Source organism: Carettochelys insculpta, chromosome 13 (genome assembly GCF_033958435.1).
Source record: "Carettochelys insculpta isolate YL-2023 chromosome 13, ASM3395843v1, whole genome shotgun sequence".
Lineage (NCBI taxonomy): Eukaryota > Metazoa > Chordata > Testudines > Carettochelyidae > Carettochelys > Carettochelys insculpta.
In genome coordinates this window covers 44,120,997-44,148,573 of record NC_134149.1, presented here as the reverse complement: position 1 = coordinate 44,148,573, position 27,577 = coordinate 44,120,997, and the positions used below count along the sequence as shown (strand labels likewise).

The 27,577-nt window shown below is 50.7% G+C and overlaps 2 protein-coding genes and 1 long non-coding RNA gene across 6 annotated transcripts; 2 read left to right on the top strand and 1 right to left on the bottom strand.

Moving 5' to 3' along the window:
• Positions 1–924: 924 nt before the first annotated feature.
• LOC142020059 (uncharacterized) lies at positions 925–5,239 on the bottom strand. 3 transcript variants are annotated; one of them, XR_012647265.1, is made up of 4 exons: positions 5,163–5,239; positions 4,731–4,869; positions 3,164–3,356; positions 925–1,231 (listed from the first exon to the last, which is right to left on the bottom strand). It is a non-coding gene; the product is annotated as an uncharacterized LOC142020059 (long non-coding RNA). The 3 variants fall into 3 exon arrangements; XR_012647264.1 differs by having other exon boundaries at positions 4,731–4,902; positions 5,163–5,230; XR_012647266.1 differs by lacking the exon at positions 4,731–4,869 and having other exon boundaries at positions 5,163–5,230.
• Positions 5,240–5,297: 58 nt separating this feature from the next.
• RBMX2 (RNA binding motif protein X-linked 2) lies at positions 5,298–12,061 on the top strand. Its single transcript, XM_075007639.1, has 6 exons — positions 5,298–5,339; positions 6,014–6,129; positions 7,757–7,808; positions 8,069–8,198; positions 9,785–9,965; positions 10,848–12,061. Exons 1-6 carry the CDS (start codon positions 5,335–5,337, stop codon positions 11,234–11,236), a joined length of 873 nt encoding a protein of 290 aa, XP_074863740.1. The 5' UTR covers positions 5,298–5,334; the 3' UTR covers positions 11,237–12,061.
• A 1,113-nt stretch (positions 12,062–13,174) lies between these two features.
• Positions 13,175–26,568, top strand: SLC25A14 (solute carrier family 25 member 14). Of its 2 annotated transcripts, XM_075008010.1 has the most exons (9): positions 13,175–13,459; positions 13,944–14,091; positions 15,220–15,314; positions 17,011–17,096; positions 19,054–19,149; positions 21,495–21,619; positions 22,048–22,183; positions 23,242–23,322; positions 26,023–26,567. In XM_075008010.1, the coding sequence occupies exons 1-9, from the start codon at positions 13,396–13,398 to the stop codon at positions 26,062–26,064; spliced, it is 873 nt and encodes a 290-aa protein (XP_074864111.1). In that variant the 5' UTR covers positions 13,175–13,395; the 3' UTR covers positions 26,065–26,567. The 2 variants fall into 2 exon arrangements, with proteins under 2 accessions (XP_074864111.1, XP_074864112.1); XM_075008011.1 differs by lacking the exon at positions 19,054–19,149 and having other exon boundaries at positions 26,023–26,568.
• Positions 26,569–27,577: the final 1,009 nt, after the last annotated feature.

Sequence of the window (27,577 nt, the reverse complement as noted above, 5' to 3'; positions counted from 1 at the left end):
GTCCATGATTCAAGGAGGATGTTGCTAAATTGGAGAGCGCTCAGAGAAGAGCTACAAGAATGATTTAAAATAAGATCTTCCTTTATAGTGCTAGACTCAAAGAGCACAGTCTACAAAGAGACCAGTTAAGGGTGACTGAATCACTGTCTATAAATGCTGACATGGGGAACAAATCCTTAATGGACTTTTCAGTCTAGCAGAGCAAGGTCTAATAATTCAATGGCTGGAAGCTAAAACGAGACAAATTCAGACTGCAGGTAAGGTATAACTTTTTTAACTATAGTAATTACCATTGGAACTACTCACCAATGGCCGTGGTGGAGTCTCCACCACTGATAATTTTAAAATCCAGATTGGATGTTTTCCTAAAAGTTCTACCCTAGAAGTTATTGGGGGGGAGATTATCTGAGCTGTGTTACACAGGAAGGAGGTCTGAATATACAAGCATTGTGGTTCCTTCAGACCGTGGAGTCTATGAATTTAACTAACGTCCCCTTTGTAGTTTTAGGTAAATACAAGAGTCTTCTTTACTTCCTATCCTGCCATGTTCCTGCTACACAGTTGCCCATGTGCTATGGTAGTGGTGTGTGTGTTACCATGGGGTGGGGGTGAGTGATTTATTCTTTTCTCTACATCATATAAGGAGATCCTTTCCAACTGGACTTTGCTATAATAATCTGAATTAAGGTACTTCCACTTCTCTATAAAAGTGTTTTTGTATCTAGGCTACTCCCAGCATTACCTGCATAAATTTCTTTCGCTCTTCCACACTCAGGAACACATATACCTTTCCCCAATCCGTAGGGCTCAAGGTATGACCCTGGTAATTTAAACTCCCACCCTTTCCCAATTCCTAGGGCTCAAGGCATAATTCTCTGCTGGTCTGCAGGATCTGTGCCTATGAAAAAGCCTTACACAGTAATATTCTCTATTTATTTACAATTACCAAGAAAGCAGAATGCATGGTAAGCACGCAGTATCATGCTCACCAGTCCCGATAAGACAGGCAGACTTTTCCTCTTGGGGCAATCGAAGTCATTCTCTGGATGCTGGTTGCTGCACCTCAGGGTCTTGGCGGGGTTGGGGGGAGACCTCCTTAAGGTGTTCCTCCTTCCATCCTTCTTCCCTTCCTGCTTGATGCTCTTTCCTTCCTGCTTTTTCCTTCTTGGATGCCAGTTTAAGCACTGAAACTTGAGTCCTGCATAGCTCTACCTTGACCAATCATAACCTACTGTAACAGAACAAAAAGCAGTCAAGTAGCACTTTAAAGACTAGTAAAATAGTTTATTAGGTGAGCTTTCATGGGACAGACCCACTTCTTCAGACCATAGCCAGACTCAATATTTAAGGCAGAGAGAACCAAAAACAGTAAGCAAGGAGGACAAATCAGAAAAAGATAATCAAGGTGAGCAAATCAGAGAGTGGAGGGGTGGGGCGGGAGGTCAAGAATTAGATTGAGCCAAGTATGCAGACGAGCCCCTATAGTGACTCAGAAAGTTCCCGTCACGATTTAAACCATGTGTTCATGTGCCATACTGTAACAGAATTACTTAACCAATCATAACCCACCACCCCCTAACTGATTTACACTTAGCAAAATTCATCATACAGCAGATGGGAGCAATTACAAACCAGACTGAGATTATACAGAAAAGAGTAGAAAAGTGAGGACAAGCATCATAGAATGGTAATTCCACAACCTAAGCTATTTATTGATAAGTCATTGCTTGCCAGATGAAATGCTATTAAGTAAGTTTTTCTTACTTATCTTGAGATCTATGTAACAGTGGGTAGCATTAGGATGTGATCTTAACAGCCTGATGTGACCCTATTGTACTGAAAGGTAGATGGAATGTGAGTATGTGACCTGTAGCTTCACAGTTACTGACTGGTGCTTTTTACTCTGGCTGCAGAAGAGCTCTAGGCCTCTTAGTCCGGCTAAAGAGAGACCATATTGGTTATGCTGTTACACCAGGATATTAGAGACAAGGCGGGTGAAATCTCTTTTATTGAACCGACTTCTGGTGGTGAATCAAGCTTTAGAACTACACCGTGCTTCTCTCTCCCACCACCAGGAGCTGGTTCACAAAAAATATTATCTTACCCAATTTGTGTCTCTGCGAAAGGACAGCCTGGTGCTGCGGTGTCCAATACACCTCCCAATCGCCACATGCCGTGAACGGGACACTGCGGTGTGGCAAAATGGAACATCCTCTGCCCGCTCCGCGCACCTGCCCCACCACTTGGTGGGACAAATGCATGGTGGCAGCAGCTCCAGCCTGGCGTGAATGGATTGTGTCCAGCCGTGTCTAGCTGCAGGGCCTGGTGCAGCCTCAGCCACGGGGCCCAGCACAGCTTGTGCGGCCCGGCGGTTCTGGAGTGGCGGCGGCAGCTCTGGTGAGTCGCCAGCAGTTGCGGGGGGTTGCCTGGCTCTAGGGGCGAGGGGTGCCTGGTTCTGGGGTGCGTGTGTCTGGCTCTGCAGGTGGGGGGATGGGGCAGGCTGTGGCGATCCTGAAATTCTTATTGGACACCACTCATCTAGTGACCACATATACCCAAGGCCACAGCTCTGCACACTGTGCAAAGGAAGTTCCAGCTTTCGGGGTGTGCCTGGAACTAGCCCTTGCTGCTAAAGCAGCTGTGCTGTGGAGGAGTGAGTGTTCTGGGGGAACAGCAGGCAAACAGACCGAGCAATCTCAGTAGCATCCGAACCTCAGTGTCTAGGGCTAGCGGTACCAGGAGACAAGCACGGGGGCTCTGCTGCAGAGCTCTGGCCTGGTGTCAGTCACATTACTCACAGCTTGGTGATGCAAACCCAGCAAGGGTAAGATCATCACCTGCTAAAAATAATGAATCTAAGGAATAAATCTTTTGGGGTTTTTTTTTTTAGCTTAATTTTTTTCAGCCTAATTTTCAGGACTGCTGATGTCCTGGACATCCGTTGTCTAAAGGCATCACCTCCACCCCATGTTACCACCTCTTTGCATGTCGATGGAGAGTCGAGTGGTCAGTATTAAACTGGGGGACCTTAGCTATTCAAGGTGATTTTTCAAAGCTGCCTGAGTCCCATTACATCTAATGAAAGTTGGGTGTCAAATCCTGATATGCTACCGGATAACACACCGGTAGGACCTAGGCAGATTTGCAGCGGGGCTTCGCTTACCAGCCACAGCTATGTTCTTGTAGTACTGCTAATTAACAAGCCAAGGAAGCTGGAGCAGAGTGGCTGCACGGTGAGAGGCTATTTGTGGTGGTGCGGCTCTGGCAGTTCCGTGGGGTTGGCTATTCAGAGTGGGAAGATGCCTGTGGAGCCAGGGACCAAGAAGTTCCTTTGCTGAGTCTCAGCCTCTAGTGTCCTGTGTGGGGACACAGAAAGAGATCAGTACCTGTTGCCAGGTGATTTCCTCACAGGAAGGTCTTCCCAGCAGGTGACCCCAATATTGTGCTCAGAAGCCAGGTCATGTCCAGCATGGAGCAGCGTTCCCAACTGACTCAGTCTGGGTCTACACTCACTGTGGAAGATCGAATGCTTACTTTCGATCTTCCGGGATGCTGTTTCACACATGTGCAAAACAGCGCATTGCAGGGTGACTGTCGACCACGGAACTTCTTTTGAGCAGCATGGTATTAAGGAACATCAACAGTATGAGCCTCCCATTGAGCTTCTGCTGTGAAGACAGGCACGGAAGTCGATGGCTGCAAAGGTGATTTTTGGTATGCAATGGGCGTACCAAAAATTGTGTAGCAGCCATCAAGCTTCCAGGTAAGTGGAGACACAGCCTGTATTTGTCAGTAAATCTATCAGAGAGGTAGCTGTGTTAGTCTGTATCTTCAAAAACAACAAGAAGTCAGATGCCCCTGACGAAGCAGGTCTTTGCCCACAAAAGCTTATGCTCAAAAATTTCTGTTAATCTAAAAGGTGCCACAGGACGTCTTGTTGTTTCAGTAAACCTAGTAACTTCTTAGGCCTCACAGAAGTTTTTCAGTCTTTATTAAAAGTTGCTAAACTGCAGATTTTCAATAAATCTGTCAACTTTCTGGAGGCTATGGGTTTTGTCCTCAGTTCGGATCCTAGGAGCCAGCCTTGCTTGGACTTGGGGCACCAGATATGGGGGGTGAGGGAGGACGGTTGGTGCAGTCACTCATACAGCTGTAGGCAGCAGCATGTGGCAGCTACAGGCCAGCTTATTACCACTGGTACTTGGGAAGTAGTAGAGCAGAGGCTGGAACCTGTAGTGCCAATGGTCTCAGAGGGCTTGGCATGTATGGGGTGGGGCAACTTGGCAGAAGACCCAGGAGTCCCAGCACCCTCTGCCCCCATCAGAGCGGAGGACAGTGCTCAGTAGCTCCTAGTGTCTCCAGTGGCATGAAGAAGGGAGGGAGAAGCTGGGTTGGCTCTCACCAGGGGGAGGTGTGATAACTGGGATCACAAATTCACCCTAACTGTGTGTCCAACCAGGTAAGAAGTGCACACAATGTCACAATAACCTCTAACAACTGTTGATAGGAAGAGATGCAGAAGACAGGTAGCAAGCCTGAACCAAGCCAAACAAAAAGGTCTGTTGCTATAACTCAGACTGGGCCCTCTTGCCACCTCCTAATGCCACGCTGCACTTGGGACAGTCCTGAACCTGTCCTACCTGCCCCACCAGCTACAGCTGTTGATGTACACCCTCACAGACTTTGCACACCCCCACGGGAGCACATACTGCTGGTTCAGAAGCACTGACCTAAATTAATACAAGGGAGGCAGGAGAAGGAGTGGGTTCCAGGCAGGTCCAGGTCTCTCGAACGGAGGGGAGAGATGTGGGAGTGTGAATGAACCAGGGAAGCGGGTCTGTGCCCACGAAAGCCGATGCTCCAAAATATCTGTCAGTCCATAAGGTGCCACAGGAGTTCTTGCTGGTTTTGAAGATACAGACTAACACGGCTCCCCCTCTCATACGGGGGTACCCCCGTCTCCCTGCTTCCCCCAGCACCAGCTGCCCCAGCCCCCAAACCATCTCCTCTGCCTCCCCCGGAACATCCAGCCAGCCGACATCACCCGGCCCCAAGCTCCAACCACCGGCTCCCCCGCACCACCTCCTCTGCCCCCCCGCAAGCACCAGCCACCTGCCCCCCAAACACGCCCCCCGGCCCCCCATGTCCCCAGCGCCGCATACCGCCCGCGGCCACCTGGACACCCGCGCGCTGCACGGACCCGCGCGTCCGGGCCGGGGACAGGCCCCGCCCCTTTCCGCTCCGCCCCGCCCAGCCGGGGAGCGCGCGCGGCTCCGCTCGGGGTGTCCCGGAACGTGCGCGTGCGCGAGAGCTCGGGGCCTGGCAGTTGCCGCCATGAAGTACGTTTGGGGGCCTCGTGCGCCCGTGGGGCGGGGAGCCGTGCAGGGGGAGGTTGTGGGGGTGGGGAGCCGTGCAGGGGATGCAGGGGGAGGTTGTGGGGGCGGGGAGCTGTGCAGGGGATTCAGGGGGAGGTTGTGGGGGCGGGGAGCCGTGCAGGGGGAGGTTGTGGGGGTGGGGAGCCGTGCAGGGGATGCAGGGGGAGGTTGTGGGGGCGGGGAGCTGTGCAGGGGATGCAGGGGGAGGTTGTGGGGGCGGGGAGCCGTGCAGGGGGAGGTTGTGGGGGTGGGGAGCTGTGCAGGGGATTCAGGGGGAGGTTGTGGGGGTGGGGAGCCGTGCAGGGGATGCAGGGGGAGGTTGTGGGGGTGGGGAGCCGTGCAGGGGATGCAGGGGGAGGTTGTGGGGGTGGGGAGCTGTGCAGGGGATGCAGGGGGAGGTTGTGGGGGTGGCGAGCTGTGCAGGGGATACAGGGGGAGTTTGGAGAGGTGGGGAGCTGGGTAGGGGATACAGGGGGAGTTTGTGGTGGGGCTCCATGGGGATGTGTGTGCAGGGAGCTGTGCAGGGGATGTGGGGTGCTTGTGGGTGACATGCAAGGGGCATAGAGGTTGTGTGTGGAAGGAGACAGTAGACAGAGAGACATCTCCACCTTGGTGACTCTTTGGCCTCTGCCCTGCAGCCCCTTGACAAAGGTGAAGCTGATCAATGAGCTCAATGAGCGGGAGGCTGACCTTGGCGTACAGGAGAAGGTATCCTGGCATGCACAGTACAGGGATAGCGCTTGGATCTTTGTGGGTATGTGCTTGGTACAAGTCTTGGTGCTGGTTACCCCACAGCCTGTGTCGTGAAACTTGTGAGTAGCTCTGGAAACGGAGCATGAAGTGAACTCTATTTCACTGTTGCTGTGTGCTGTAACCATGCCAGTCTTTGCTGAGAGGCACTGAGAGAACATTTTGTTGGTGCAGGTGGTCCAAGGGTCTTGGCTTCTGTTTGCTCGGTGTGGATCATGCAGTTTTGACATGATTTAGGCCCAAAGAGACTGGAAAAAAGGAGATACAGGACTTCGGTCCCAAGACTTCAAGATATTTTCCTAAACAACAAGAAGTCCTGTGGCATCTTATAGACTAACAGATATTTTGGAGCATAAACTTTTGTGAGCAAAGACCTGCTTCATCAGGTAAAGTCAAAACTTTTCTGTTAGTCTATAAGGTGCCACAGGACCTTCGTTGCTGTTACAGATCCATACTAACACGGCTACCCCTCCGATACAGGACTTCTTGTTGTTTTTGAAGACACGGATTAACATGGCTACCTCCAAGATATTTTCCTAGCTCTCTCAGGTTCATTTTATGGACTTGATATTTGAACATATCCCCTGCTACTGTGCAAGTATAATCTCTTCTTTTTCTCTAGTTCTGGATTCCTGATTTTGAACCACTTTTATCCACATGTTGTGAATTGACTCTAGTTTGTCTTCATTTGTTCAGTTGGGATTGGTTAGCAAAGGGCTGTTATTCACAGTTGTTGGGTTTTTTTTTCTGTTTGAGATAAAATAGCATTTCCCCATTTTGTTCTTTTTTCAGTAGAGCTCATCCCTGCTGCAAGAGGTTCTTTTTGCTCTCTCACAAGGTGTAATAACCCCCCAGGTCTCTGCACATCTGTCTCCCTTTTTCATACAGACAGCTTGGCTTCCTTAATACTTTCCTTCCACAAGAGGAAGTTCCATTCCAGCTGCCTGTATGTTCTGCAGGTACCTCTCTACCCAGTGCTCACTCTTGGGATAGTGAGGACACATACCACAGAGCCCTGATTTTTCAGAGTAGGAGCACCTGTGGCTCCCATTTTCATAAGTTGAACATTCACAACTCTAACTTAACTGTAAACTGCACCTTGCATAACTGAAGGTGGGTATATATTACAAATCCCTTAAGCAACTGCAGTCCCAGCTGCTTAATTCGCCTGTGTATTGTCCACCTTTACCCTGAGGGCCCTTACTTTTAGCTGCCAAATTATCTTTTCACCAGTGCTCCTTGTAATTTTTTCCATCCATGCACAGAATAAATTATTTATGTGCACTGAGTCATGTGCGTATGTGCACCACCAAGACAAACACAAAACCTTCTTGCGGACTCCCCGCTCATGAGCTGGACAGCATTTGAATTTCTCTTGTGTGGCCGCACAAATGCACAGATTACTGGAAAAACTTCTGCCGTCATTAGCAATGCACACTCCATCATCTCTCTGCTGATGTCTTGGCCTGTCATTGAATGGATTGTTGGAGACTTCAGTGTAACTAATTCTTGTGGGTGAGGTTGTAAGGTCACTTTCAATTTAACTCCTAGTTCTCACTTATGAATAATTTTCAAGGACATTTGTTACCTAGTTTTCTTCCATCCATTTACTGTTTTCCCCTTTTCCCCAGGAGGTCTCCCCTATGAGTTGACAGAAGGTGACATCATCTGTGTGTTTTCACAGTAAGTGGAATTTCATTTTTCATTCTCAAGTGGTTTAGCAGGGTTGTAGCATGACGCCAAACAGCTGATGTTATGCCTGGATGCTGCATGACACATGGCCTCTCATAGACACCCCCCCGCCCAGCCCCAGGCGTTGCAGGAAAAATCTCAAAAGGCTGATGACTTTTCCTTCTCTGTTGCACTTTTCTATGGAATTGTCGTTTCCCTGGCCTTTGGTGCTAAGCCTCAGCACTTGTGACTACAGTTTTTTTTCTTTCTAGATATGGAGAAATTGTGAACATTAATCTGGTGCGAGATAAAAAGACTGGAAAATCGAAGGGTTTCTGTTTCATTTGCTATGAAGATCAGAGAAGCACCATACTTGCTGTTGACAATTTCAATGGGATCAAGGTTGGCATATCAAAGAAAAGAGAGCTGTCTTTAAATAAAGCCCTGTCTGTGCCCAGGTTGGCTGCTAGCATAGGCTGTTGTTTGCCATGACGTTAGGCCACTTGGAGCTCCAGTTCACTATTCTTTCCATATCCCAGGGTGCAATTAGAAGCATTTATGGCTTTCATAATGTCTGCAGTGGGAATCACAGCAGAATATTAGCGCCACGTGAGAAGAGATGTAGAATATGGGATGTGGACTGGATCCAGCTACCTACCTAGGGCACGTTAGATATGGTGTAGGAAATGAAGTGGGTAGAACTGTGAAGGGAACCTGTGTCTGATCCAAGGTACTTACTCCGCTTCCCTCCTAAACATCAGTCCTTACAGCTGCCCTCACACTGTCCCACAAAATGACTTTGAAGGAGGATCCTGTCCCGCCTGTGTTCCTGTTGTGGAAGTAGGCCAATTCCTCCTCCTACCACACTGAACCTTCCCCCTACTGGGTTCAGAAGTGGCTTATTTTCAGCTGTTCCCTTCATGCTGCTGCTTGGACCCACAAAGAAGGTGGTAGCTTCAAAGTTACAGGAAACTGATCTGAGGGTAGGAGCAGAAATGCCCCAAAGAAGGGAAAAAGGGGAAGCGTTCAATAGCATGTGTAACTGGAGAATTCCCAGAGTGAAGCAGCCGATAGGGACAATTCACAATAAGGTGTGTATGGAGGTGGTAACAAGGGGGTTGTGGGAGGTGTCAGGAAGGGGGAAGTCAGTTGATGATGCGTCCAGGAGATTACATAGATGCATTTTTTTTTAAAAAGTACCTTTGTCTCTAAATGTAACACCGAAGTACACTGACTGACTAAAGAGACTCATTTTGCAGGCAGACAGTACTGCAAAATGAGATTAATCTTTGAACCTTGCACTTGCCCCATAACATGTTTGGTACCCTTGTGTTAGCACTCTGGCAGAGAAAGCATGTCCATATTAAAACCCTGACCTTAGGCTTGACCTCTTCGGAAAAGACCTTTGGGGCTGAAGTTCCTCCTATTTGCTCTACAAAGAGAATGCTTTTGACATCTGATCGGATCTTTCTGAGCATCTTATCAGCATGAAGAATGAAAATGTGCCCGCAAGAATCACTGTGAGGCAGGAGTTTCCCCAAGCCAGAGATCCAAGCAGCTGGTTCCGTCAGCAGAAGTAAGCTGCTGTTCCCTGACTGCTGTGACTGTCTTTAAGCAGAGCAGCTTTCAACCTCTCCTTGAGCAACCTCCTTCTTGTACTCTTTCCCTGGCTGATAGGGTTTCTGAAGCTTTTGTGAGCCAGCTGCAGCCAGTGCCTGCTCTATCGATGGGCACATTGGACTCCTGTTGGCACCCACTGCCTCATGTGATTTTGTAGGTCTTGCTCCCAAATTGAATGATAGGGTTTGTTTATGTTCATGGAGTTGCTTTTTCTCCAATCCCAGCACCATCCCCGCTCTGAGTGTCATTGTAACCCAGCTTCACAAAAGTCCTATGGCATTTGTGTGCATGATGACTATTTTCTGTAGTTGGTTTATTTGTTGGCTTATTTGGCAGCTTTACTAATAAATGGCCTGTCTTTTGTATAGATAAAAGGAAGGACAATTCGGGTGGACCATGTGGCTAACTATCGCCCCCCAAAGGACTCGGAGGATATAGATGATGTAACAAAAGTCCTACGTGAGAGAGGCTGTGGGGCTAAAACTCCATCACCTACTTCCTCTGACTCTTCCTCAGAAGACAGTGAAGCACCAGTGAAAAAGAATAAAGGTGAAGCATGTTCGTACAAGAATGCTAATTCTGGAAACATCCTATGTGAGACCTCAGTCTCAATCTGAAACAATGGTTTAGATGTGGGCTCTTTGGCTCTCTATTAATCTTTCGAAGAGTCAGCTTTAAAATCTAGTGCTCATGCTTCAGTGTGAACATTAACTATTTAACTGCTAGTCATTGTAGAGGAGGGAAAAGAGTGGTCTGTGGGAAGTGGGAGTTGCTACAGGGAAGGAATTTCAGGGGCAAGAACACAGGAGAATCAGAGAGAGGATGGCGAAGGAGGAGAACAGTAGGACAGGCCCAGCAGTGGGTACAACAGGGAGCAGATTTTTCACACTGATTGGTGCTGAATGTGGCAGTAAGACTGAATACATAAAGTGCAGTTACTACTAAAGGATCTTTTCTCGATGCTAGTCTCCACTGACACAAGGGAGACTGGCTACAGATGCACAGTGGGAGGTTGTAGAGTACATTGACCAATGCCCAATAATTAAACATGGACTCCATCCCCCTCCTTGGAGTCTAGAGTGTCTATCTTAAATGCACCTAGTAGGTGGAGATTAAAGAAAACTAGTATATGTGTGTTAAGGATGGCCTGTACTAGTCCCAGCACTCAGAACCTTGGTACAGCTAAATTCAATCATAATGTGACCGCACAGCTTAGTGAGGAAGCTTGGGGAAGTGGGCTTCCCCTTAGGGGTGCTGCCAGCATGGAGTGGTGGGAAGGGTGGGTGAGGACAGCATGGGAGGCTAGAAGCTCTCTTGGTCAGGAGTTGGAAATGGAAGGAATGGAACATGTGGAACTGCTATAGCATAGGAGGTTGGAGCTAAGGCAATGCTGGCAGAGGTCTCTCTCACAGGCATCAATTTGTATTGCAGATAAAGAGAAGAGCAAAAGGGAGCAGAAGGAGAAAAGGAGGGCCCTGCAAGGTGTGCAGAGGCCACTTCCTGCAGGAGAGCCATCTCTCACAGCTTGGATTAAAAAGGAAAAGGAAGACTCTGCCTACGACCAATATGCTAACCCAAGGCAGCAGTCCCAGAGTGGGTCTGGGCGAAAGCGTGCCAGCAAGACTACTCTGGAAGAGGAATCTGAGAGAGCGCAGCGTGACAAGAGAGCTGTGGAGAGACGAGGGGAGAAGGGCCATCAGGAACAGAAGGGTCTGAGCAAGCCCGGGAAAGAGGAAAGGGTTGAAGAGAGGACCAGGAAGGGAGAAGGCCGCAGCAGCAGAGAGGATTGTCGTGGGGGCACTAGATCAAGAGAGCGATGAGAGAGAAGCACTAGGGACCAGCATACCAAGAAAAGAGAGTGGTTGAGCTCTAGGGACTCCAGCTGCTATTGAATTGCCTGTCCTGTGACTGTAGGCTGGGCCATACTCCAGGCCACTGATACTACCTGTAGAGAGAGACTGTGGCTGGCTAGTAATTGGTAGTGGGATGAAAACCCCACGTGCTGAATCAATTTTTTAAACTTACCTCAAAGCCACTCCTACTAAACTTCAAGCATTTATGCCTCCGTGAGTGCAGTGAAACAGGATCACTTTTTCGTGCATCAGCTTTACTTCCCCTTCCCCAAGGACTGGAGAGCCTGGGACCCTCCTGGTGTTGTCTTGACTGGTAGAAGCGGCTGGGGTCTGGGGTGCACACTTAAATTGCAATCTACAGCGAATGCCCTGTGTTGTTAACAGTGAAATGCCTCCAAGGTAATGAGCTCTGTCTGGCTCCTTGTCAAGCATAGCATACAGGCCCCTGTTGGTCTAAAATAATCTGTGTATCAATTTGATGGTGAGAGTTCCCTGCCTAGACTGATCCTAGTGATAAAAGTATCTTCAATGGTCCCTATAACCTGGATTTATGTCAATTGAGTAATTGTCATGTGGCCCTTTGCTACTGCTATGAATTCCCAAGCATTGCATTGTGGAGTAATTATAGCTTATTGTTTTAAATGTCACCTTAATGCTTACCTCCTCCCCCAGAACTATGACAGCATCAGCAGGCCTAGGCCACTGGATACAGTTGTTCCCCTTTCTTATGTTTGACATACAAGACTTGTTATTTTACTATTCTAGGAATAATAAAACTACTTTGAACCAATAGCCTGCTTCAGTTCCTTCCTGAGAGACAATGTGACCAGTTTGGGGTCTTTATCAATAGTTTGTTCTGTATGAGTGTCTGATTGCTGCAAGGGGATTTGCTGTGTGAGTACAAGCTGTTAATTTAAGAAGAGGCTGACTGTCTCTGATCCCCTGCTGAGTTTGTTGGAGGCACGGGCTGCCAACTATAGGGAACCGAGAATAAAGAACTTTGGTGGGCTTTACAAACATACTGTCAGGGATGGTGGAACAGATAGTAGGCATCTGAACTAGGCTGGCCCAGGAACCTGGGTAAGATAGACATGCATTAGACTATTCATTAAAAACAGGCTATGCTTTGTTCCTACAGTTAAGATTAAACAATACTTTTTGATGTGCAAGGAGAACACCGTGGGCCCCTGTATACTGTGCTGGTCCTAAGCTCCCAAAGGGAGGAACTGCAGGGCCCAAGCAGGCTTGCTGGATAAATGAAGTTGGTTCTGAGCTGTTTTTAGTCAAGATCAGGGTTAGGTGGTAAGTTTAGTGCACATAAATCCAGGGAAGCCGCTCAGACGGAATGTTTCCTCCCCTCGTCCGGCACCAGCTGGACATAAGGCAAATTAAGACAGGGCATGTGCCGCTGCATAGCCCTCGTTCCTTCCTGCCCTGTAACTCTCCGTACAAGCTCGCCTTAGGGCCAGGGGTGCCGCTGACCCGACCCGACCCGACCCGACCCATCCCTGTGCAGCTTTTCCCCGCTGTGTGGAACACATTTTTATGGGGGCCGAGGCTGTGCGAATGTGCACCACCACCACCAGACACGCTGGGCCCACCCCGTACCGCCACCCACATTGTAACCGGCTGCTGAGCACCTCAGCGCCGCGAGGCGGGGGCTTCCCCGCTTCCCTTACGCAGCCAGGCCTGGGGTGAGGCCGCGCCGAGCCGGTTGCCAGGACAACAACCCCGTGGTGGAAGCCCGACTGGTCCAAAAAAGCACAACCCGCCCCAACACGCGAAACTGGTGTGTGTACGTCACGGAGGTGGGCGGGGATTTGCGTCTGTGCGTCACGACGCTGAGCAAGGGGGTTTACTGCGTGGCCTCACCCCACCTGCCAGGGGGAGGGCGGACGCCCGCCGTCTGCGGCTCGCTCTCGCTCACGTTAGCGTCCAGGCCACGCCACGGGACGCGACGCGATGTGACGTGACGTGACGTGACGTGACGTAGAGACAACCCGGCTCGCGCACGCGCGTTGTTGCCACCCGCCTGTCCTCCGCCGTTTACCGGTCCGTTTGTGGCGCGCGCCGCCGTGAGGCGAAGCCCCGTGTCCGGCCCAGCCCGGGCCCCGCTCCGCCATGCGATGTCCGCGCTGAACTGGAAACCCTTCGTCTACGGCGGCCTGGCCTCCCTGGTGGCCGAGTTCGGTGAGCGCCGCCGGGCGCCGAGGTCGCCTCCGCCGGGAAACGCGGAGCCAAGGCCGTTCCCACTGGGCCCGCTCCCCTGAGGCGGGCGCGGCGGGGCGGGGCGGCCCTTCTGAGGCCTGCTCTTGTGGGTCCGCAGGTTGAGTGGGGTCTGGGCGGGGCGGGGCGGGGATCTCCCGGGCCGGTGTAGTGCGAGAGCCCCATCTGCGCATCACAAGGGCGTTTTCTGGGCTTGGGCCGTACAGTTCCTGCCCTCGTCCCAGGAGCACGAAGGGGCCGGGGTGGGGCAGCCTGCTGGTGGGACTCCACGCCGGGCTGTCGCTTTGGGGCTCTTCAACACAAAAGGCTCGTTTGAGGGGCTGGCGCCCAGGCACTAGCAACCCGGTGGGCGGCTGCACTCTCGAGGGTGCCAGTCAGTTTTCTTGGGCGCTCTTCCCCCTCATGTTGCTGGGACTGCACCCTGACTGGAGCCTTTCTCCATCTGTAGGTACCTTTCCTGTGGACCTCACCAAGACACGCCTGCAGGTGCAAGGTCAGAGCATCGATGCCCGCTTCAGAGAGATCAAGTACCGGGGCATGTTCCATGCCTTGTTCCGCATCTATAAGGAGGAGGGGATTCTAGCTCTCTATTCGGGGTATGGGCTGATGCTGCTGTACCCCAGCAGAAGGCTTTCTGCTTGATCTCCTGTGTGTGCAGTCTCCTTCCTCATGCACCATTGTTGTGCTGGCACCCTTTGGAAAGAAGTCCACCAGCTAACTTGTGGCCATGTGCTCCCCCTTTCCCCACGTCTCTGGGCTGAACTCCTTCCAGTCCTTTGACTTTCCAGCAGCTAGTCACTTTGGTCAGTGTTGCAAGATGATGTATGCATCTAAAATATCCAAATAAAGACCCAGGGAGTGCTGAAGAGAGGAGGAGGGAGGCAAGCAAGACAGCCTCTGTGCTATTTCTCTGAAAGCCTGCTCGAGCAGATAAATTGTATTTGGGTCTGGCTCTTTTGGGGGTGTGTTACCAGTTCACCACCATGCTATGCCAAGTTGTCATGCAGTGTCCTACTTCTTGGACAGCATGTTTCCTCTGTCACTGGCGTTAGGTGTGGGTGTGATAAGTGGCCACCTTTTGAGAACTGGTTCCATGTTGTATGGCCTGCCAGCACCATATAACGGTGATACAGAGACAGGGAAGTAGGAGGTCACTGTCATCTTGCGAAACGACATCTGGAGGGAGAAGGGTGGGAGTAGCTTTGTATTCTTGTGGAGTGTCTCTTGGACATGCTCATTAGAAGCAGTTTTGTGTCAGGTGCTAGAATGTGGACAGACAGGCCCAAGCACCTCCTTTTCTTCATGTTCAGACCTTGGTTAGTTTGTAGATGAGCTTTGCACTCCATAAGCTTGAATTAGTAATTCCGCTATGAGTCACTTAAAGGGTGTGTGTAGTCCTGAGATGTACTGCTTTGGGGCAGGCTACGGGATCTATATGAAGCCAGCCTGCTGGCTAATATATCCCTTGCCATGCCATACCCTCTGCTGTTCCAGTCCTGGCCTGTTCTCTAGATCCATGGAGGAACTGTGATGCTGAGACCCCTTACTGAACTGTGCCTGTCAGGTGTGCTGGACCCCAGGACAGGTGTCTGTGTGACATGAACTGTGCATACTGGAACCTGTATCTGGCATGGCTGTGAACTGTAGTAGAGCCTGCAGGCACACAGTGGTGCTGGTGGGCCATGCAACACATAACCAGCTTTTGTGTTTACTTACCCTTGCAGGATTGCTCCTGCATTGCTGAGACAGGCATCTTATGGCACCATAAAGATCGGCATCTACCAGAGCCTGAAGCGGTTGTTTGTAGATCGCTTAGAAGGTCAGTGTTAGCAAAGCGTCATACTGAGATGCCTCTGGAGTTGTCACAATGGGCACCATGTGAAATCTTGAGGCCAGCTCCCACCCATTCCATTTCTCAGGTCTTTCCCTTCTCTACCTGCCCAGCCACTGATTCCCAAAGAAGCTGCATTGGGTTCTGTTTCCTGCTGTGTCAACACTGGGGTGTTTTCTTTGAGATGCCTAATAGCAATTTTTACACAATGTGTTGGATGCTGCTATGACTCTCTGTGAGAGCCAGGGCCTGCCTTCCCCTCAGTGCTCCCCATCTAAACAGAAATGTGGGTGGAGAAGGGAAGGTTTATCTCTATTTTAGCCTTGATAACGCCTCACCTTCCTCAAAATATCTGATTCTTATTTATCATTCTGGTTTCCTTGCCAGGGACTGCCCTGTGCAGCATCCACTTAAGGCTTGATTAACTAACTTCTCCCATCTCCCTGCTAGAGGCTTTGAGCCTCAGTACAGTTGCTCAACAGGTTTTGCTCAGAGCTTATTGTCCCCTTAGTTCTGTGACCTTGTCCCTTCCTGCAGAGGTAGGTAGGGTGTGTGTGTGAGAGAGAGAGAGAGAGAAAGAAAACAGTCCTGACTGGTTTGGGAAAGACCCCAAGATCTCCCCTTACCCTACCTAGGTACCGAAGCAATAAAAACCCTCTGTTGTTTCTCTCAAGGAGCTCTGAGCATTGACAAACACAGATGCAGTTGACTTGCAGTCCCCACCACAAGAGGTGGGTTAGTATTGCCCCTAAGTTACGGAAGAGGAAGGACTTGCTCTCAGCCATGCAGCAAGTCTGGGATAGGATGCAGGTGTGCTGACTGTCACATGCTACCCTAACTCACGTGTGAGGGTCCTTCCTTGCATCTGACCCCCTGAAATGTCAACTGGGTCACAAGTGGAGCCCTGCAAATGTGCAGATATCTGCTTTATAGCTGCAGACCATGTTTGGGGATCGGCTGCAGATACACATTGTGCATCTGTCCAGGACTCTAGTCACAAGTTGTCTGTTTCCATTTGCTGCTGCAGCACTTCCAGCTTGGTACTGTGTCCTAAATGTTTGTTTCCCTGCAGGGCTGGGGCAGCCAGTGGCCTGGTCTCCTCTGGAGAGTGCTGCGGTCAGTACCACTGCCCTTTCCCAATATAACCACTGCTCTAACTCTGGGGTTGGAGGCTTTTCTTCCAAACTGGTCGTTCCTAACTCACTCTGTCTGGGCTGTCCAGTCTCCATCCTGTGTGTGTTTAGGATGCAGCCTCTAAGGATTCCAGCTGAAGGCTCTACTCTAATGGATGGTCCAAAAATCATTTGCAAACCCTGCACCCATGAAATCAACTTACAATGCATCAGGGAGGTAGAAATTGCTGACAGTTGTTTGTAGAGATGAGGTGATTGGCAATCTTTCTCTCCTGATGTGCCAGGCTATGGGATCAGAGTCTGATTCTCCCCTTTGGACTGTTGCTGAAGCCCTCCTGTCCCAGCCACTGACTTCAGGTTCTGGCAGCTAGGGGACAGGTTTGCCAACAGCTTATAGTTAACTAGTTTGTGTCTGCACCCACAGCTTTGCTCGCTGAAGTGGGAGCTGAACTTTTCTATCCTTTCTTCCCCAAGCTTTTCAGTATCTTTGGTAGGTCTCTCCATCCCCATCTCTTTGAGGTCTGACCGTCTTTCCCCCTGGCTCATTACAGATGAGACGCTGCTGATCAACATGATCTGTGGAGTGGTTTCAGGGGTGATCTCATCCACGCTGGCCAACCCAACAGATGTGCTGAAGGTAAGAGGTGCCTGTTTTATGGGACCCTCCCAATTGGGCCAGGACCTGGTACAAAGAGGCTGATGCTTTCCCATGAAACAGCATGTTTCCCAGCTGGAGCAGACTGCCTTCCCAGCCACCAGCTTTTTGGACAGAAAAAAAAAAAAAAAGCACTGCCTTGTTGGACGTAGTTTGGGGAAGGAGGTAATGTGAGGGAGCGACAGCCCAGAGCATGAAGGAGATGGAAAATGCTTTAGAGCTGCAGGATGATGGGGGCATGCTCATAACACTGGGTGAACCAGGCAAAGGGCTAAGAGTGTTGGCCAGTAGTCAGGCGCTCCTCAGGCCTTCTCCTCTCCTCCCCTTGGCCGCCACATGCAGCTCTATCCTGACCTGTAGCCCTCTGTTATTCCAGCCCTGTGGAGTGACTGCAGAGCTCAGCCTGACTGTTTTCCTTTTCTTGTGCTAGGTCAAGGGAGTCCATGAGACATCATCTGCGGGAGTCACTCTTGGTTAAATTCACACAGGGTTCAGCCCTGTTTAAACAAAGACTAGAAATGGACTATTTGTCTGTGTTCCTTGTCTGACCTCTGAGCACTGTGTGCTCCTGCTGTCTCCAGTCCATTGTTGCTTTTACACTGTCCTTGCTGCTGCCACCCGTGAATTACTCTGCAGAATTCGCTCTCCTGGTTCCTGAATAACCCTTCCACTGGGCAGCTGGCTGTAGCTTTGCTGTGCTTGCCTATTTCTCCCCTCCTAGGTGATAGTTGCATCTCTCTTAACTCCCATAGACAGCCGCTGTTAGAACAAAAGAACATAAGAATGGCCATACAGGGTCAGACCTAAGATCTGGCCAGCCCAGTAGCCTGTCTGCCAACGGTGGCCAGTACCAGGTGCCCAAGGTGGGTGGACCGAAGATAGTGATCAAGCGATTTGTCTCCTGCCATCCATCTCCAGCCTCTGACAATCAGAGGCCAGGAATGCCATTCCTACCCTTGGCTAATAGCCTTTTATGGACCTAACCTCCTTGAATTTATCTAGCTCTTTCTTACATTCTGTTATAGTCCTAGCCTTCGCAGTCTCTTCTGGCAAGGAGTTCCACCAGTTAACTACGTGCTGAGTGAGGAAGAACTTTCTTTTATTAGTTTTAAACCTGCTACCCATTAATTTCATTTGGTGTCCTCCAGTTCTTGTATTATGGGCACAAGTAAATAACTTCTCCTTATTCACCCTCTCCACACCTGTCATAATTTTATATACCTCTATCATTTCCCCCCCTCAGCCTCCTCTTTTCTAAACTGATAAGTCCCCATCTTTTTAGCCTCTCCTCATACGGGACCCGTTCCAAGCCCCTAATCATTCTAGTTGCCCTTTTCTGAACTTTTTAACTATTGGTGTCACATTAGCTATCTTCCAGTCATTAGGTATGGAAGCTGATCCAAAGGACAAGTTACAAACTAGTGTTAATAGCTTTGCAATTTCCCATTTGAGTTCTTTCAGAACCCTTGGATGAATGCCATCCGGTTCTGGTGATTTGTTAACATTAAGTTTATCGATTTTGTTCCAAAACCTCCTCTAATGACAATTCAGTCTGAGACAGTTCCTCAGTTTCATTTACCACAAAAAATGGTGCAGGTTTGGGAATCTCCCCAACATGCTCAGCCGTGAAGACTGAAGCAAAGAAATCATTTAGTCCCTCCACAATGCCTTTATTGTCCTTGATTGCTCCTTTTGTATTTGTATCGTCTAGGGGACCCACTGGTTTTTTAGCAGGCTTCCTTCTTCTAATGTATTTAAAAAACATTTTGTTATTACTTTTTGAGCTTTTGACTAGCTGTTCCTCAGAATCTTTTTTGACTTTCCTTATTGCAGTTTTACACTTAATTTGGTAGTGTTTATATTCTCTTGTATTTACCTCACTAGGGTTTGCCTTCCAGTTCTTGAAAGATGCCTGATGGCATCTCTCCTCTCATTTCAGATTCGAATGCAGGCTCAAGGTAGCTTATTCCAAGGGGGCATGATTGGCAGCTTCATTGATATCTACCAGCAGGAAGGCACGCGGGGGCTCTGGAGGGTAAGCACCCACTGCCAGGAGTCCTTACTACTCAGGCAGCAGAAGGACAAGCTGCTTTCTCACATGCCATTTGCTGACTAAAGCCAGGCAGTGAGTTCACCCTCTTTTCCCAGGATGCTTCTATCTCTTTGAGTAAGTGAAGCAGCTGCAGAGCAAACAGGCCCAGAACAGGAGCCATCTTGCTATTTTGTTTGCTGTCCTTTGGAAAGCTGTGCCTGTGGCTAAGGGCACTCTGCAGATGCTCTGGGTTGGTATTCAAGCTGGGTGTGAATGGGGCAGGGCCCCCATGTAGAGCCTCTAGTCTTTACCTAAGAGTGCCCAGCTGTAAAATCCTTAACATGAAGAGCAGGGGCCGGCAACTGGTTCCTTCTTGCAGAACTCTGCTCCTCCTCTAGCTCAAGTATTGGCAAGAGACTCAGCCTGTATGTACCTGAGTGGGTTTTGATCACTCCTTTGTGAGGTTAGTCGAGCAGAGATTGGCAGCATAGCCTCTGGCCTCCTCACAGGATCCTGAGGAGGAGGAGGAGTTCTGATTGTCAGTGGGTGTTTGCTTTGAATCTCCTCCTCAGGACACTCTAGTGTCAAAACAGGAATTATTTGAAGGTGATGAAATCTGCAATTAATGTTTTGCAGCAGTCGCCAATCTGCCTTGTGTCTGCCCTTAGATGACCCCACAATGCCTTTATTGCCTGGAATCTGCCCCCTGCCTGTGAATGACAGCAGGAAGCAGCTTCCTGAGGGAGGGTGGATTGTGAAGACAGGATCCTGAGCTGAAAGGTGCGAAGATGCTTTAGAGCCCATGTGTTGGTGGTGGTGCATTAAGGAATTAGTCAGACTTGCGAGGGAGTTTTGATAAGATACTTTGGCCTATTTTTAGCGTAGTGACCTAACCATAGAAATCTCTGTGTGCTTGAACCAGTAACCCAAACTGAAGAAAGGTCCAGTCCTGGGATTCCCAAGTCAGATGGCTTTTCCAAAGGGAGGATTCCCCTTTATCTCTCCCTTGCACTCGGTAAAATCCCTCAGAGGGAAGATGCTTGTCCCAAGATCTTTCACTTCCGAGCCGTCTGGGCTGGGAGGACGGGAAGGGTGAGGAGTCACTCCACTGCTGGTTTTGGCTCAGCGGTTACTGTTAAGGTTATTCCTGCTCTCTAGACAAACGCACATGAGAGTGGAAGAGAGGATAGAAAAAAAGGGAAAACATCTGTCTCACGGACACGTGCTGCAGGCAGGATACAGTGCACAGCCAGGTCAGTCACAAGTGGGTGTGTGCTAACTCTGGCCCCAGCTCATTCTGCTGCTCTAAGAGCTAGCATGTCCTGGCTGCCTCCTGCCATCTCTCTTCTATGCTGAGCTGAGCCTGCTTATGCTGTCTCAGTCTGTCGCACTGGTTGTGGCAATGGTATCGTGGAGGTGAATTAATGCTGGAGCTGGCCAAGGTTGGTAGTCACATAGAAGCCAGGGATGATAGGGAAGAGGTAGACATGAGGCAACTCGTGTCACTGCAGGTTGGTGTGATCTGAAGGCCATATGTTGCCATTGACCTGTTTGCCAAGCAAGAATTCCCCCAGCATCCGCAGAGCAAAGCATTTTCCTTTGGGGAAGATGGTCACCTCCACAATCTTGATGCCCTTATGCTTCTGTACGGTGCTGAAAAGGGGCAGCCAGCACTGTCCCCTCTGCTTCGCCAGTCCTTTGCCCCTGGTTTCCTCTGAGCCAGGAATTCCGCGTCTGTAGTTATGCAAACATGGTGCGCTTGGAGTCCTTGTGGGTTGCTTCCCAGTCAGTTCATGTGGCTTTTTCCAAGTTACGCTTTTGTTTCCTTCAGCTATTTTATAACCTGTTCTCAAACCAAAGTAACCTTCTGCCTGCTCAGCCCGCCTTTTGCAAAGCTAGTGAAGCACGAAGGACTCCCAAATCAGGGGCCTTGATGCAATAAACACTGGGGTCCTAGAACCTCATGCTGTGCTGGCAGAAAGGAGGTGACCCCAGATGGTTCTGTGTGGATTTGAGGTTTACGGGGGCAGGAAGGAGCCTGATCCAGGCAGGTTGCCGACCAAGGGGCAGAGTGGCAAGGCACACAGTCCATGGCACTGGTAAAGTGAGGCTGGGAGGGAAGGAAGAATAACTTTAAATCCAGGAAGGGGAGTCATGCCCATGGGGAGGAGGATTCTGGGAGTAAACCCAAGAGCCATCAGATTTCTCATATCTGAAAGGACGCGCAGCTGGTAAGATGGGGTGCAAGATGCAAGGCATGGCCAGTGGGCTGCAGGGCTGATTGCCACAGGAGGACTTTGCTGAGCGTCTAGGAGGAAGGGGTTGAATTGACTGCTTGTGTTTGGTAGGGTGTGGTCCCTACAGCGCAGAGAGCTGCCATAGTGGTTGGAGTAGAGCTGCCAGTCTACGATATCACCAAGAAGCACCTGATCCTCTCGGGGTTGATGGGGGATACGATCCTTGCCCACTTCGTGTGAGTATCTGCAATCTCCTGTGCTCTCTTTGGACCCAGTAGAGGTGGGCTCCCCAGTCTGAGTGACAAGGAGTTGCACTGGGAGTGGGCATTGCCAGGCAGACCTGCTTGGAGAAATGCAGGATGTGACAGTGTGTGCAGTGTAGCCCACGATGTTAATTTCTGATCAGTTCCTGGTCCAAACCTCTGGGGCTTGGATTTAGGAGCAGGCTGCAGTTATAAACATGCTCCATGTGCCTCAGTGATGCCTTGCACTGCTTGCCTGTACTACGTGTTTCCAAGTGACAACAGGTAGCATAAGAGCAGATTGAGCCGAAAAAAGTTAGCTGTGTTGTGTCCTTTTAGAAAATGCTATCTGAGCTCTTTTCTGTCTGAGGGAAGTTGGCAGCCTGCACCCAGAGCAACCTCTAATGCTCTCATGCATTTAGTTCCAGTTTTACGTGTGGGCTGGCCGGAGCCTTTGCCTCCAACCCGGTGGATGTCGTGCGAACACGGATGATGAACCAGAGGGCAATAGTGGGGAGTGTGGAGCTTTACAAAGGCACACTGGATGGTCTGTTAAAGGTAAGAAGCCAAATGGTTTTGGGTAGGTGGAGTCACAGCTACCAGGGCTGGATTTGGCCAGAACAAGTTCTGATGTCATATTCAGATTCTGATCCCTACCGCAACCAAGGAGCAGTATTCTCTGGGTGTATCTTGCAGCATAGGGAATGTAGACTTGGGGAACTGCCCTTGGGCTGGCTTGTGTGCCAGGGGACTCAGGAAGCTGGTGGAGAGATTGTCAGAGCAGGGACAACACGTCTTATCTGGGGATTCTTACTCTGGTTCTGTGTATAGCACAGGCTGGAGAACTTCAAAATAGTTCTAGAGGACAGCTTGGAGAAGAGTATTTTGCCTTGTGCCAGCCCCGTTAGGCTGGAATACAGTAAACCCTCAAGATATAAACTGTCAAGTTGCGTGTCTTGGGTTAACACTACTGCTGCCCCTGACAGGAGCGGCAGCTGTGAGTCAGGCTGCCGTTCCTGACAGGAATGGGCTACCACTCCTGTCAGGGGCAGCAGCCTGACTCTAGCTGCCCCTGACAGGAGAGGTAGCTGTGAATCAGGCCAACACCACTGACAGGAGCAGTTTCCCAGTCGCTGGAGTAGCGGAGAGCTGGGAACTAGGTGGCAGCATGGTTTCCAGCTCCCTACTGCTGCCAGGACCCGGGAAACTGACCAGTTGGTCAGTTTCCAGGGACCTGGAAGTGGCAAGCAGCAGGGAGACAGGTGCCAGGCTGCTCCCTAGTTTCCAGCTCCCTGACACTCTGGGAGCCGGGAAACTGACCATCCCTGCTGGGCTGGTTAGTTTCCTGACTCTTGCAAGTGCAGGGGAGCTGGGAACCAGGCACCTGCCTGGTTTGTCTCCTCTCAACTTGCATGAAAAATCGATTTACACAGAGGTTGCAGAAACACAAACACTGTGGCTCTGTATGGGGTCTTACATTGCATATGGGGTGGAGTGATCATGTCTGTTTCTTCAGAAGTGGGCAGGAGCCTCTAGGAAGCTACTGGGGTCATTGTGGCAGAAGCCATCCAGTTTTGTGGCACATCTGATGGTCATTCTGTCCCTCTCTTCTCCAGACATGGAAGAGCGAGGGCTTCTTTGCACTCTACAAAGGGTTCTGGCCCAATTGGCTCCGCCTTGGTCCTTGGAACATCATTGTATCCTTTGTGGAGCGACTGGGTGTAAGTGCAGGTGCCACCAGCTGGAGAAAGACTAGGACATAACAAACTACACAAGGCAGACGGCTCTTGCTCTGGTCGAGCCCCATTAGCCAAAGCGGGTTCACACCCTGCCACTCATAGACAGCGGATTGGGGTAGCTGCAAGGCAGCTGCAACCTACTGCATGGCTGAAATATCAGTAGGGGGCACTTTGTAGCTTCTAATGTAGTCTGCTGAGCAGCAAGTTTTTGTTCCCGCTGTGTCACCTCAGCAAGGAGTTGTGCTTTGGCTTTGTAATCCGAAAGAACCCTTCATGATGGTGAACACCCTGAGCTGCTTGGGTTGAGAGTCTCCATGTCTGTTCTGAGCCCTTTGGGGCTGACAGCCTCTGGGTAGGCCCCATCTTTTGGGGTGAAGTATGTGGAAAGACCTGAGATGCATGGGCCTGGTGATCAGAACAGGTACTGTGCTTGCTGTTAGTCTGTACCACAAGCCCTGTACAGCTGTGTACATTAAACCCCCAAAATGCACGAGTTCAAGCTGCACTTAACTTTCGTTAACATGAGTTAAGCACAACTCAAAGCCGTTCTGTGGCTGTCTGCCCACCTGGCTCGCCCAGCTAGGGGAAGCGAGTGGACAGACAGCTGTGCCCTCACAGTTGTCTGCCTGGCGTGGCTTCTCCCAGCTAAGGGAAGCCAGGAGGGCAGCTGCAGTGTTGTGGCTTCTCCCCAGCTTCCTGGAGCTGGGAGAAGCTGTGCCGCAGCTGTCTGCCCAGCGCAGCTTCTCCCAGCTGCTCCTGGCTCCCTGCCGCGGGTGGGAGCCCGGAAACTGATCAGCAATGTGCTGCCCAGATTCCTGGTTCCCGCCAGCAGAGAGGAGCCAGGAGACAGACTGCCACATGGTCCCTGGCTCCCATCCACTCCCTGGAGCCAGGAAACTGATCAGTTTCACCAGAGCTGTGCCCACCTCAGTTTCCTGGCTCCCGCCACATTGTGCGGGAAATCTGACTTAACGCGGGGTTTTCTGTTCTGGGCCCTTTTTCTACCTTTTCTGAAAGACATGTTTCTTCCCAGTCTACAAAGCACTCATACTGGAGAGGCAGAGACAGCCAACTGAGCCCTGGGTGTAGTGACTCCTCCCTGTTTGTCCTAGCTTGGTTATAGCCTGCCTTCTAATGAGCTGGGACTTTGTCTGCTCTCCCCTGGGGTTCCTCATTCCCTCTCCATGGGAAGACTGCTTCTAACTGTTGTGCCCCATCAAGGAAGGCTCCTGGTGGTATTTTCCTCTTGGAACTGCCTCCCACTTGAAGGTGGCATGTAGCCTTGATGCATATTGGCACAGATCTGTACTGGTAAACCCTAATGCTACTGAGCATCCACCCCATTCCATAGCCAAGTGGTAGGTCTCCAGCAATCCGTGATGGAAGGGGAGATACTGGCCTTGCCAGACCTTTCACTTGTGTCTTCCAGCCTCCCAGCAACTCCTGGCTGGACTGAGCTTCAGCCAGCTAGCTCTCATCTACCCCCAGTCTCCTGCAGACACTTGCCTGGGTATTCCAGCAGGGTTGAATGGAGAGGTGGAGGTAGGTGTAGTCAGAATACTGGAAGCACAGCAGTTTATGGCTTCTCATTAGCACTCCTGATAGCTGCAGGGGGTATTTCTGCACAGTCCAGGGTGGGGAGCCCCCAGCCTGGGTCCACAGCCCACCCCTGTCCCTAGGCTTCAGAGTTGGAGTGCCAGCCCAAACCACACCTTCCAAATGTTGTCAGCTATTCAGAGCTAGTGCAGCCCCCCCACCCCGCCCAAGTCTGTCTGCCCTTGCGGGGAGGGTCACTGCCATGGGCCACATAGATGTACCCATGGAAACCCAAGCCCCTGCCCTCCACCATCCTCCAAGTGGTCTGAGAGCTCGTGTGAGGAGAAGGGAAGGGGCATCCCAGCTTGGTTGCCTCTTCAGGGTTGTCCCAGTTGTCCCACTGCATGAGGGCAGTGAGCAGAGAGGCACTGCTGGCTCTGTGAATGTGCCCCATGAGTCAGTATCTAGCCAAGTATTACAGGGAGGTGCCTTCTTGGCCCCATGTCCTGGAGGCTAGAGGTAAGAAGTGGGATGCAGCAGCTCTTTACAGGTAAGTAGCCCAACCAGAAGGCTACCTGCAGGCTTCTCACATCTCGCAGTTTTCCTCTAAGTGGCCAGCTTCTGTAGCTTCATACAGAATGTGGGTCTAGTAGGTTGGAAAAAAACCTTGTTACGCCTGGGGTGGAATACGTGGCCAGTCTCTGCGGTGTGCACCCGTAGAGCCCTGGAAAGGGACTGATTGTGATGGATTTTGTTTGGGGTGATTTGATAGATGGGTCTCCTAAAACACAAAAAAATGCCAGTGCATGGCTCCCAGTAACTTTAGGCCTTCATTAGTGGGTTCTCCTGGGAGTTGTCTGCAGCTCCCACTTGTGGGATCTCCCTGAGACAGCTGCAGGACATGGCCCCATGGCACCAACCTCTGCTGATGAGCCCCTTGGACTGACTGACACTGAAGCACAGTGATGTTTCCCATGCTAGCTCTGAGGTGGAGCTTTTTGGCTTCCCTGCTGCATGGGGGATAGGTCACGGCTGATGGGAAGGCTCAGGAGCCTGTGTGGTGGTGGGTGGGGACCACGTTGCATGAGCGTGTTGTCCCAGTTCCTTGACACACCCCTCCAGTTTTTTATCACATACGAGCAGTTGAAGCGACTCCCGTTCTAGGGCTGCCTCTAGTCCTGGAGCACAGCCCCCAAGATGGGCAGTTTCAAGAGCAGCTTGAAGTCGCCACCACCTTTTTGACTCATTTCACCTCCTGTGTGGTGATGTCTTTTTTTTGTGTGTGTGTGTGTGTGTGTGTGTTGGGACTCATGGTCCAGTGAGTGTATGGTCCTTGGAGCATGATCTGCCTGCAGCGGAGCCGGGGCCGGAGAAAGTGGTGTTCTAGAGGTGGTATTAACCGCTAGCCTCTGGGTCTGAAGCGATGTCTTCTGTGAAGACCAGGGTGGTGCAGTGGCCTTGCAGTACAGGTATGGTGTGTTATGGTTGGGCTGCACCCTGCCTGATGGATAGGACAAAAGATGGAGCCTACAGTGGGGCGACCGCGTTTTCCTGCAGACTTGTAACCTCATTAAACTATCTATTGACCGGGCTGTCTGGGTTTGTCCATTGTGTTTGTGCTTGTGTGATCCTTGGAGCCTGCTTCGGTAAATCTTGGTCATTTGCCTCCTGTACCCTTGAGGACAACAGATCTAAATGGCTATTGGCGACAACAGGATTTGGCTGTGGAACCTTTATGGTGTGTGGGAGGAAAGAAGCTTGCAGCACTCACTGGCACAAGCCCCGTCTTTTATTTGTGTACTTGCACTGGATTCACTGTGGGTACCCCTACGCAGCTGTTAAACACCTGTGTGTGGCCTAGGTCGGCTGATTCAGGGTTGTGGGACTATAAAAGTGCTTGTACGGAGATATTTGGCTTGGGTTGGAGACCGGTCTCTGGGACACTCCCCTCTTGCTGGCTCCTGGAGCTCGGTTTCTAGCTTGAGCCCCAGCATCGACAGAGCAATTTTCAGACCTGTCCCATGAGACTGTGTCAGGTGATCCAGGCCAGCTGCAGCTATGCTGGGCTCTCTTTCACTGTAGGCCTAGCTTAAGATCCCCAAGCCTGTGACTGGCTCAGTCAGATTTAAACCGACTTGTACTGTTGACTGAGGGGAAAAGTTGGACCTGCACCGTGTTTTAGCTTCTCTTTCATAGCTGCTTAACAGTTACCAAGTAGAAGGGCCCATAAACTGCTGTGCCCTGCTAACTATAGAATGGAGGCAGTCCTATATGGATCTGATGCATGTTGCATCTTGATGGCACGCATACAGCACGTCTCCACCCACATGGCGTTGTCACAGACCCCTGGCCTTGTCTGCAGACAGTGCCCGAGCTGTGGCCCCATGACAGTACATGCCAACCCCTAGTTCCTGCTGTGTAGTGGTGGGGCTCTCCATCCATCTCCTTTAGCCAGTGATGCTGCCCTACATACCTCTCATTACCCTGGGCCCTCACTGCTGCCTCCTCCAACCCCACATCCAAGGCTTAATTTGTTCTGAGACTTGTTCTGAGACTTGCTGATACAGTAAACTTTCATATCCAGCAGCCCTGGATCAAATATCCTTGATAATACCTACATAAGAACATAAGAATGGCCATACTGGGTCAGACCAAAGGTCCATCGAGCCCAGCATCC

Bases quoted from the DNA above. Each gene is read 5' to 3' on its own strand.
- SLC25A14 (XM_075008010.1), top strand. From the start codon at position 13,396: ATGTCCGCGCTGAACTGGAAACCCTTCGTCTACGGCGGCCTGGCCTCC. The intron at 17,097-19,053 runs GTAAGAGGTGCC...CTCTCATTTCAG, and splicing joins ACCCAACAGATGTGCTGAAG to ATTCGAATGCAGGCTCAAGG. The intron at 23,323-26,022 runs GTATCCTTTGTG...ACACCCCTCCAG, and splicing joins TTGGTCCTTGGAACATCATT to TTTTTTATCACATACGAGCA.
- RBMX2 (XM_075007639.1), top strand. The intron at 6,130-7,756 runs GTATGTGCTTGG...CCTTTTCCCCAG, and splicing joins TAGCGCTTGGATCTTTGTGG to GAGGTCTCCCCTATGAGTTG. The intron at 7,809-8,068 runs GTAAGTGGAATT...TTTTCTTTCTAG, and splicing joins ATCATCTGTGTGTTTTCACA to ATATGGAGAAATTGTGAACA.